The sequence below is a fragment of the Coloeus monedula genome (genome assembly GCF_965178545.1).
Source record: "Coloeus monedula genome assembly, chromosome: Z".
In the NCBI taxonomy this organism is placed as follows: Eukaryota; Metazoa; Chordata; class Aves; order Passeriformes; family Corvidae; genus Coloeus; species Coloeus monedula.
In genome coordinates this window covers 32,436,451-32,448,448 of record NC_138822.1, presented here as the reverse complement: position 1 = coordinate 32,448,448, position 11,998 = coordinate 32,436,451, and the positions used below count along the sequence as shown (strand labels likewise).

Here is an 11,998-nt window from a genome sequence, read left to right as displayed (position 1 = left end):
CAAAGGTAAGTTCTGAAGCAGATGAGAACAAAACTGTAGTGAGATCTGAAAACAGCACTCATTCTGAAAAACTTTACTCTGACCAATTTTCCTTGGTTTCACAAAACTGTTTTGCTTAGGAGTCATACCAGGTAAAAGGGATGTATTTAGTAAATCAGCATTTTAAGGTGAGTCCCCAGAACATACATTTTTTGGCAAAGAAAAGCACTGGTCTTAAAAAAATCAGTGTGATCCAATAATCTCTTAGGACCTTGACAGCTGCCTGACAGCAGCATTACCATTCTCTGGACGAATAATTGGAGAAATATGGGGAGGCATAGAGGAAACTGTCTTACAAAGAGGGGACAGTTTACAGGGAAAGGAGTAATTTTAATGCAGATCCTAGCACACCAAATGGAGAGTGTTTTCCATCCTGTTTTACAAGTTCAAGTGGCATATAGCTTTGGGAAGGAAAAAAGAAGCCTATGTTCTCCAGCTCTACTATGCACTTGCTAAACAATCATGAAGTCATGTCCTAGACCAGAGGCAAAGAGACAGCCGTGGGATGACACAACACCCAACTCGGAAAACTGTGATTCCAGACAGGATCTAAGGACTATTCCATAGGATTGAGGAAGTGCACTGGCATGATCCCATTGCAAATAGCAGTTGCAGAGTTCTTGAATGAATGAAAGGAGCAAGATGACACTACATCTGTATAAACTATTAGCTAGACAGCTCTTATAATATAGTGCTGCTTTTAAAAGGATGTTGGAAAGCCTGAAAGATTCAGCAGTGGCAAGAATGATTCATGGTATGGAAAAACCTGACTTGTAAAGAGCAGTAACAGTTCATTCCATTAAGTTTAACAAATGTAAGGTTGAAGATGACTTAGACTTTGGCTATAATTACCAGTAGAAGGACAGTTTATCTAGTATTTCAGCACTTTCTAGTTTAGTTGTCATCATACAAAACCACTGCACTGCAAGACTGATCTCTTTGCTCAAGAGGTGCAGAGAATCCTGACCAGACTTAGTGTTGTGGGATAGGCTGATCTTGAGTGTATTTGTCAGAAAATTTGTTGACACCATGGGTAATAGGACCGACTTAATAATGCTGAGTTTGGAAACTTCACAGCTGTTTTTTTAAGGAATCCAGCACTAATATTCTTCAAGGTCTATGTGCTAAAAAATGAGAAAGACATCTGCAATTGCATTCAGCTTCAGTTCTGAAGGTGCCAAATTTGGTGAGTAGCCCTTTCCAGAAGAGAGCTGTTGTCACACAACAATTTGTTTGTTGTCTTGTTTGTGTTTTGTGAATGCACAGTGGACTAAAGGCACTTTTACTGACTTTGAAGAAGCAGTCTGAAAGATGAATTTTCTAGTTCTAGAGCTATTTTTAATCTTATAAATCTCAGGATAAGCTTGCTCCCCCAGAGCTGCTGGTAGCAGGAAATAGCATTATGTGTTCTACTGCCTGAGTAGTAATCAATGTTCTGTGTATAGTACCCTGCCATGCTAGTCAAAACAGACAGAGTACTTGGAGATTTTTCCTCCTTAAGAAATTGTACAAAGACATTCTACCAGAACACTCCAACAGCAATTACTTCAGTCTGAAACTGTTAGGAAACAGAAAATCTCAAAATTCAATGATCTGTTTAGTGTATGAGACATAAGTTCAGCAGAACAATTCATTGTGATATGAAGAAATATCTTAGGTACTTTTGTGTACAGGATAAGATTCCCCACTCTGTCAAGCTTAGCATTACAGGAGATGCTTTCTCAATCCTGCAGTGATGTGCTGTTCAGGGTATTTGGGCATTACTCTGTATAAACCTTAAAGAAGGTGTGGAAATCCCACAACAAAAAATGTCCACAATTAAGGGGAAATTACAGGGTAATTATGCTACCTTCAACCAGCTGGAAAGTTTTGGCTGGCCTGAAATAACGTTTCTCCCACAGCCAGAAGCTCTCCCAGGCTGTTCAGTGCTCACCATCCTGTTGCCACTTACCCTCCTGCTTGCCTAGTGGTTGTCCCAGAAAAATATCAGAAAGTCTACTTTGATATTTTTTTAAACCATGAACTGCAAAATGAGCTGCAACAGACGTCCAGGCATGACTATATATGTCACACTTCAGAGCATGAAAAAGCATTCCTACCAGTGGCCATGTGGAATTTTCCTGCAGAAAATGGAGCAGGAAGTGGAGAGCAAGTATCTCCTCACTGCTGTTGACTAAACATGTGCTGTCCATATGCTGGATGCATCAGCTAGCTGGTGCCAAGGAAAAGCTGTGATAGCTCCAGCTTGCTTTTTCTTCTATCCGGAATGGGCACAGTATCATGGGTGCTAAATTAAAGAAGAAGAAACACAAAGAAACAGGCAGCCATGCAGGGGTGAAACCATTTTGGAAGTGATGGTGGTAATTCAAGAAATCTTTGGTGATGGCTTCAGGCTTCACTTCCCAGACCTTTATTCTTCCAAGCAAAATTTATTCTTTCACATGGTGGACTCTGTTAACCATACACATGCAAAGTTCTTGTATAACTAACCTGAACCTTCAACTTTAAATGCTCTGCCAAGTCCTTTACAAGCCCCCTTTCTCTTGAGGGAGAAGATACATTATACTCAGTAATGGAGCAAAACAACAACAATGTAGAAGATTTCTCCTTGAATGTCTTTTCTGTCACTCCTTGTCAGCCAAACAGATCTGATGCCCTGGTGTCAGATGGGGATAAAGCTGGCACAACCCTGCTCTTTTCAGGTGTGTTTTTGGGACTGGTGGGGATCACTTTCACTGTGATGGGATGGATAAAATATGATGGCATTACTCACCTGGAGTGGACTCAGTTACTAGGGCCTATTCTGCTGTCTGTTGGGGTGACTTTTATTCTGATAGCTGTTTGTAAATTTAACATGCTTACGTGCAAGCCCTGTAAAGAAAGAGAGGAAAATACATCGGAACTTGACCAGACTGCAAGCGGACAGTCCTTTGTCTTCACCGGCATTAACCAGCCTATAACTTTCCATGGTGCCACAGTGGTGCAGTACATCCCTCCACCCTACCCGTCCCAGGAAGGTGCTGCTGTGAGTCCCAGCTACCTTCACCCAGCACTCAGCTGCTGCAGTGCTGTTCCCCCCAGTGCCTCGCCGGTTCTCAGCCCGGGTTCTCCTCACTTCTGCCCTGCCTACACCCTGGATAACCTGGCTTTTACTGGAGATGAGAACTACACTACTTACCCTGCAGAGAACACCAGGAATCAGAGGTACATCTTTTGAATAGTGTGTTTGGACACAGGCTTCTGAATGTTTTAAGTACTATGCGTGGTTTCAGAGGAAGCTACAGCTAGTTCAGGGTATTATCCTTCCTCAGACTTTTTTTTGTTTTTGTTAGGAATTTTTCTTGCGTGAGGAAACATACTTTTCCTGTAAAGTGTTTTTATACAATTTAAATTTAAATTCACTTTAAAATGCCTTTCACTTTTCAGTCAACTAAATGTCTTTTAAGATATATATGCTCCTGTTTGTGGTGGTGTTTTTACGCTTATCTTACTTACCACCTTTAGTCTATTATGTGTACAGCCAGAGGCTTCCACTCAAATCACAACACATGAGTCAGCACACAAACAGCATTTCTGCAACAATGCAAGAATCAGTCTGGTACCAGATGCTCTCACTCCTGAGTATGCCTGGTCACAACATGTTCCTCTCCCACTGTGACAACCTTCCAGCCCTTCCACTTTTCATATTTTTGAGGCGTAAGCAAGATTGCTGATGTTGCACAGCAGTTTGTAGCTGCTCAAATTGTACACAAAATAATTTTATATAGTTCTTTCCTCTAGGAAAAATATTGTAATTATAGGAATTACTCATAATTATATCCTTTCTACAGCACAAGTCACTGTTAGTTCATTTATCAAAGTCTGTTTGAAAAACTGCTGACTGACCCATTGTCCTCAGCAATATGGGTGACGGGCATAGGGAGGGCGAAGACAAAGGTCACCTCCTGACACTTTTAAACTTCGTGAAAAAAACACAGGAAACAGCTGAATCTCAGTAGAACTTAATCTCATAGCATTTTCTCAAGAAGCCAGGGAGTACTTTGCCCAGATAAGGCTGGGAAGATGAAGCACTGATATTACTTGCATGTTCTGTGTTTGGTAAATTCTTTTTGCATCTGCTCCTCTTCCTCTTTTCAGGCCAGAAGACAGTTCTGATGAGCCAGAAGGACTGCTGGAAGACTATGCCTGTAATAACTTGTCCCCTCCACGGTATGAGGAAATATACCCTCTGTCTTCATAAAATCATCACAGACAAGAGACAACAATCCTAAGAGATGCCAACAAGAATCCAAAAAAAATCTTTTCTTTAAATACTTGTGTGATAAGACAGTGTAAGCAAGATCTTGATATTGACACACAGTTCAGTATCACTGAAGATATTTAACTGATCCCTTCCTTCTTCTCTGTAAAAGTTCACTAGCTCTTTGCAATGCGGCTTAATAGCAGAGCTATTAATTATTTAATAGCAAAACCATTAAACTCAACGATATAAATCTATATTAGGATTCCCCAACAAGAAGCTTAATTTTCAGACTTGCTGAAACCAGTGTGAACTGTGAATGCACAAGATGTTTGTGGAAGATCATGATTGCTCCTGGACATTCAGCATCTTTAGAGAACACTTGATTTTCTCTTGATGTATTTTCATTCTTAATTGCTTGGGAAACTTCAAAAGTGCTCAAGTGTCTGATCCATGAAAGTGAATATTATATCTTAATTTTGTCTGATTCTTTAGACTAGCTTACTCATTAATAAGTCCAGTCTACATATTAGACTTCTTCTGCTTGGTTTACCTGTACAACTCAGTCCTGTTCCACAACCCTGTCCTGTAGACATTCTTTGGAGCATCCTGCTTGAGACAGAGCATCTCACAACAGAGAAAACAAATAGTGACTTCTGCCCACTTTTACATAGATCTCTAAGAGATCCTGCATGCATCAAATTCAGTTAGTTCCCTTCCCCACCTGATGGGAGGTCTCCCACCAGTAGTCTAATAACTACTAGGTTAATGTCACTACAGAAAATGGCATCTTTCTGAAGCCTCTACAGAGGTGTATGATCCTACCACTGTTAAGGACTGACAATCACAGCTGCTGCACCCACACTCTGTGGGAGGGCTGTGATGGAACATCTGTGAGGTCCTTTCTTATTTGAATGTGGGTCTTAGGCACACAACCCAGGCTGCACGTTGCCCCCAGTGTGGGCTGTAGTGAATGTTCTTGCTCAAGTTCAGGTTGGTTCCATGCATTGAATCCACAACAACTTGAGATTAGCTTATTTGATTAGAGAATGGTGTTGCTGAACACTAAGACTGTGGGTTTGATTCCTATATGAGGTATTCACTTAAGATTTGGACTTGATGATCCTTGTGGGCCCCTTTCAATTAACAATATTCTGTGATTCTGTGAAATGTATTTACAGCTGTATTTAACAAAGGATAAGGTGTATTAGCTCTGAAATTTTGCCATCCAGAATGAAGATCCAAAAAATCTTTCCTTGGGAGCTTTTTAAACCCCAGAGCAATGACAATGCCATAAGTCCCTACATTTTTATTTTATTTTTCCACATATATTTCAGGTTTTGTTTTTGAATGTGCCTAGAAATGCGTCAGAGCTGGACAAGCTAGTATATCATTATGGGGATCCCATGTCTTAGTTCGAGATAAAATAGGAGGAAACGTCCGAAATTAGTGTGTCCTCTAATAGAAGGCAGGTTTCAGCAGCCCCTACCCACCAGGTTCAGGAAGAAATTTCTTGGAGGAAAGTGAAAAAAACCTGTTTATTTAGCAAGCAAAGTCCATGCAGGAACAAAATGAATAATGTTAGATAATGAACCTTTTTGTTGTGGAGAAAACGTGGTAAATTCAGAGTCCTTTCTGTAGGTGTGGATCTGCTCTCTCCAGAGCTGGGGTGCTGTGTGGGCCCCTCTAGGCCGCGGTGCGGGGCCTCCTGGTGGTGATGTTCCAGACCAGAGCTGGACAGTCCCAGGAAAACTCCTTGCTTCAGCTAACGAACAAACTAGCTAAAAAGCAAGAGAATGCATCTCTCTGCCCTGCTGCAGAGCTGAGAGCTGGGGAGAGAGCGAGCGAGTTATCTGTGTTTTTGAATACAGGCCGCCTTCCCCTCTCTCTCTCAGATCTCTTAAAGGTGCAACCCTACAATAGGGAATACAGTATCATACCGTGACCCCAGGACACCCTATTAGGTTTGCCTATCTCCCTCAGAGGGGTCAAACCAAAAGCTGATCTCGGCTCTCACCTGCTGGAGGGGGCACCACAAAAAACGCTCCAGAGGGCAATGGTCACTGTCCAAAGTAACCAAGCGGTGCACTGCTGGTGTGCCTGCAGGTCAGTCTTCTGGCCTGGTACAGCACAGCTCAAACCAGGTGTCCATTATGGAAGGCATCAACTTTCTCTTACTTTGAACACAGCTGTCTTGGCTCTTGCCAGATTCCATCCATTTGTGATTGATCCCATACCTGGGCACTGGAGAATTTGGCATTTGAGCACAGATGGTTGCACACCAACCTGATGTACCTGACAGCTGGAAGTCTTAGAGCTTCTTTGCAGCTCCTTTAGCAATTAGGAGACATAGCTCTGGATGGAGATGTGCATTCAGAACACTGCCCAGCTGCATGGACCTTGCAGGTGCACACCTCCCTGTCCTGTATACTTAGAAGTTGCCAAGAAATAAAGCATTTGTGGGGAGCACAAAAAAACCACTGTGCTCCACAGTGATGGAAAAGACATTGACAGTGGTCGTATTTGGGACACATCATTTAAACAGACTCAAAGCTGGATTAGCAACTGCAGAAGCAGCTACTGAACAGTGACTGCAAACTTTGTGTGAGGTTTTTCTTGTTAGAGAAATATGGGACACACTGTTTTTCAGCAGTGATGGCCAGGTGTTAGCAGGTAGTTGGAGAAGGGGAGGCACGTGTAGTTGGAGAAGGAGAGACATGCTGTGTTCAGCATGACCTCTATGGGATTGAGTGAGAGAACAGAAGATCTAAAAATAAGTGCAAGTTTCTCTTATGGAAGTGTCTTTCTCCTTTTCTGGAATTTACACAGAGGTGAACTCATCCTCCCTCCACAGCAGGAAACTGGAAGGTCCTAAATCCCCAGTTAGTTCCACATGGACAGAGCCCTGCACTTAGCACTTAGTTCTGCTGACTCCAGCAAGCACTGCAGTAGCACAGGGGTCAGGCTTGATGGATCCAATTGCAGGACTGGGGTCAAAATTTCTGCCCAGTCACCCTCCCCCCGCAACAAGAAAATTCCTTCAGTCAGACACCACAGATTTTTCCTGCTGCTCTTTCCTCCTGCCTTCCCCCACCCCCCCCAACATAAATTTCATGAGGTAATCATATCTTTATTTTTATTACATCAAATCATACAGAGTAAATATAAGAAAACCCAGGAGGTTGCACTGTGGACTCCATATTGATTTAAAGTTTACTTCTAGCAACACTATATTCATTGAAAATAATTGAAAGAGCCCTGGATTTCTCTTTAAAGAGAAGATTGAATATTAAGTTTAAATAGTGACACATTGAAATGATCTTGACTCGTCAGATGAATTCTGTCTGAATTCTGTGGGAGTCTTTTCATGCTCAACAGATATTTGAGAAACTCCAGGGTGATGACATTTCCCTGTTGTACTGAGTGCTGATCATCAATTTTAAGAACAGAGAGAAGTTCTGTAAAGGCTTTTTCTTCCTTCTCTTCCTTCCACCTTCTACTTTCATCCCTTTTTTTTTCTGTTTTAACAGTCTTTTTAACTTTAGGGTTTTGGGGCTTGTTGGGGGGCGGGGGGGGGGGTATGTGTGTTTTCTTTGTTTGTAGGATTTGGGGGCTGGGTTTTTTGTTTTTTACTGGGATGTAACCATCACATGAATTCACTTCTTAGCCCTATGATTTCTTTCTGCCCTATGATGAGCAAAAGAACAAACCTTTTTGGGTGAGTCTTCAACCAAGGTGAATTGTCACAGCCTTAGATTATACTGGTGTAACTGCACAAAGCACCTGGAAGACTGTATTTGAGATTTTTCTCAATCCACTTTTAATTTAAGCTGGTGCTCTTTAAGCAAAATTGCATTCTTCCACATTGCCTGCAATGCTAATGCAGACCTGCAGAATGCTGGGGTTTTAATAGTTTAAGGTGTCTTGCATTCTAGTCATAGTGACAGAATGCCGTATGTATTTTCAGCTATGTAACCCTGCATGCGTTCTTGGGATTTTTCCTAATATAACTCTATTTATAAGATTTTGATCATAAACTGGTTAATATATGATAGAGCCATGTCTATTGATATGAAACTGAGCACGATCTATTCATTTCAGTAAAAGCTTCGAGGAGCTATTTCCAGATACTGAGTGCCACATGCTGCAGCGTGCAAATTTCTTCTCAGATTAAATCCAAAATCTGCTTTTTAACACCGGCGCTGCCGTATCTGCGAGTGAGTACGGGAGTACACCAGGCACCGTTCTGTTTGCTGTGCTTTAGCAGCACTTCCCACAGCAGCCGAATTTCACCAGCTGTTCCCGTTCCCGACTCGGGTACTCCTGCGCGAGTGATGCTCCCCAGCGCAGACCACGCACGGGCGGGGGCGCTGAAGTCCTTCGAAGAGCTATTTTTAAACTGAATCGGGATTTAGGAAATCTGGGTCTCCGGGAAAAAAATTAAACCTTTAAGTAGGGCTCGTTCCTCTCCAGAGAGCCCTAGTGACGCACACGGCAGGCCCCAGCGCGGCGGCCCCTCCCCGCGGGGCGGATGCTGCAGCTTCCATCCCGCGTGGAGCCCGAGCCCCCGCTCCCGCGGGGCCGTGTCCCAGCTGGACCGCGGCCGAGGGGCTCCCCCCGGGCCGGAGCGGTGAGTGCCCGGCTGTCTCGCCGCGCCGGCAGCGCCAGAGGGTGCCGGGGCCGCCCGGGCGCAGCCGCGGCCGCGGAGATGCTGTGCCGGTGCGGCAGCTCTGCAGGCGCCGCCGGTGCCTGCTCTACTCACCCGCCCGAGTTAAAACTGTGTGCGTGTAAGGTGATCTGTTCCCCCACTGACTCGACGGGTGTCAGAAATGCAGAGCCGACACTTTGTAAGCGGCCCCTCGTTGTGAGACACCCGGCGTTTGAGCCCGGGGACCCCAAGATTTTGTCCTTTGCTACGAATACTAAAGATGAAAAGTATCCTGTGCTCTCTCACAACCAAGGGTTGGCTTATTCAAGAAAAAAATACTCGTCGTGAAAGACCCAGTGAAATCGCCAGAGAATATTGTACCCGTCCCCACTCTCACAGCAGGAGTGGAGACATCTGGAAGGACTGCACAGTGCACTCACATGCATCCCCATCTCCTCCTCCTCACCGCTGTGACCTAATGGGACAGGCTTCTGTCTGCATGAAGGAGCAGGGGGGAGTCCAAGGGTCATTTGCGAAGAACCAGGGCATGCTGTTTGTATACAGCACCTACGGTAGTCTGTGCCTGCTGCAAGTATCGTTATTGGCTCCACTTTAGCTGTCAGGGTGAATAGACATCAACAGGACATGCTGAACATCGCTGTTGCTGCTCCATCCCCAATGTGAATCAGTGTGTTTGTCAGAGAAGCATACAACAGAGCCAGGTGGGGGATCTCCTGGGCTGTGCCTGCATTAGCTGAGCAGCACTGCTCAGCGGAAGTGGATCTGAAAGGGAAACAGCAGGTGCAGAGAACCCAGTGTCCACATGCACTGCATGTTGGAGAGGTTTATATCAGACTTACTCCTGTGGACTGGATGCTGATTAGCAGTTGAAATACACCTTGATCTCCTATGGTGTGTTTTTTAGTACAGCTTAATCCAACAGAAATTATTCATCGCACACCTGTGATGTGATGAAAAGCCTCATAGAGCAGGTGGGGAGTGGAGGGAGTCTCTTCAAAAAGACCTGATTTAGAGACACTTGTTGCCCTTCAGACGTGGAATGACTTGCAGCAGCTGCAGGAGTTGCATGTGGTACAGCAGAGAGGCTTTTCTCACCTTCCTGACTGCAGTGAGCTCATGGGAGAGCTTTCCCCAGTACTGATGGGGGTTACTTTGAGAGATCTCACAGCATAGTGTTGACACCTCCAAAGGTACATGTAGTCTAATTTTGATATGTAGCAGGCTTGTGCCTTCCTGAACAATAATTGCAAAGTGATGAAGAAGAAGTTTTCCCACAGGGAAGAGGAAAAATTGCTCCCTAGTTCTTGTGGTCTTGCACCTCATTCCTCATGTGATAACAGCACAGGGTCAAGGGTAAATCAGTAATAGCATGATTGTTTGTATCTGTGTCGTGTGTGGCATCTCTAATGAACAATTGATTATATATATCTATACATGCTATTTAGCAAACACCATGAGACATGCTCTAGCAGAGTAGCTTTTGTACTTCTATAAAATCCTAGGATGAGATTATTGCTCTCCTATTTGGGTTATATTGTGTCAGATTTCGTTTTGTTTATTTGTTTATTTTTGCAGATGAACCGTCACTCTGTCACTCTATATGTAAGACACTGTGCTTGCTTCTTAGGGAACAGGGCATGCTGTTAACAGCCCTGGGTAGATGACCCGATAATTTCATGTTTTGCATAACTGCAGCGTCCTCTTTACTTACAGTTCAGCGAGTCTGCTCAAGAGCTGAGCTCTAAGGTAAAGCTTCATGCTCTGTCAGCTGAAGACATATGTAAAGAAATACAGGACAATAAAGCAGTCCAAATACATGACTTCCAACACAAACTGACAAACAGTCAAACCTAAACAAAGAGGTGTACATTTTAAACTTCTAACCATGAAACTGGTGGTAGCTTCTATGTTAATGGGCACTACTTGAGGTACCCTTCTTGTTTTTCTGATGCTCTGCAACCCAAACCTAGCCAGAAACAGTCAACACTGGCATTCAAGGCAGCATTGACTTGTCACATTGCCTTTTGTCCCCAGGCACCTGCCACACATCCCTGTGGTCAGCTGACAGAGCTTTGCCTCACACAGAGGCCTGGCACAAGCTGGCAGTTTGAGAAGGCTGTGATTTGCACCTCTTTGCTATTTTTGTTTGTCACCATTTGTTTTTCACCATTTAACAGGCCACCTTCTGCATTTATGCAGAGCAGGACAGCAGTTACCACAGCACAGACATCATGAAAAGAGTTTCATTATCTTTTTCGAAATACACATGCATTACGAAACCATTCAGCCTGACTCTGCTTATACCCTCTTAAGAGAGGGAAGAAAATAAACTAAGACTTCACCAAAAATCAATCTCTTCTGAACTGTAGAGGTGCTGCAGGACTTTTTTGCCACTAAACAGATGTTCCCTGCAAAATCTTTCATGAAAATGTACAGAAGGAGACACACTATTGTGAATATACATATATAATCCATCAATACAGTGGTCTTATTAATCCTGATAAAATATTAAGAGAAAATAAATATTATTTTTACTGTATCGGTTCAAATAAGATATTATTATTATTATTATTATTATTATTATTATTATTATTATTATTATATTCCACTTCCCCAGATTTTGCCCTCAAATCAGAGGTATATGAGTGTTTTGCAGTGTGCCAACACTGCACTATTGTAGAGTTTTCTATGTTGTTTTGGTCTTTGCAGACAGACAGGTGGTTTATCCTCCTGCCCTCCATGCTGACTGAACAGGGACTGATCAGCCCACCTATAGACAGCACTGTGCTGCCACAGGAGCAAACACAGATATGCATGAACCCAGCACACACATGCACCGAGTAGAATGACTTGTTTAAAAATCACCTTCTGTAAGGCTGTGTCAGTGGGAACTGGACTAATGTGCCAGTTGATGAGAGTCTGCAGCACTGGGAGCATCAAAGTGGAAAAGATTTGCACGGCTCCTGCTGTGGTAGGCAACTGCATAAGCCCTTTCATAAATTGTTCAAGCCCCATGTTAGAATTAGTTAGGATTTGGCCTAGCTTTTAAT

At 43.4% G+C, this 11,998-nt stretch overlaps 1 protein-coding gene across 1 annotated transcript; it reads left to right on the top strand.

The window, feature by feature from the left end:
• Positions 1-2,611: 2,611 nt before the first annotated feature.
• TMEM174 (transmembrane protein 174) lies at positions 2,612-4,279 on the top strand (the record flags this gene model as incomplete). Its single annotated transcript, XM_082300889.1, has 2 exons — positions 2,612-3,243; positions 4,177-4,279. The coding sequence occupies 2 exons, from the start codon at positions 2,612-2,614 to the stop codon at positions 4,277-4,279; spliced, it is 735 nt and encodes a 244-aa protein (XP_082157015.1).
• Positions 4,280-11,998: the final 7,719 nt, after the last annotated feature.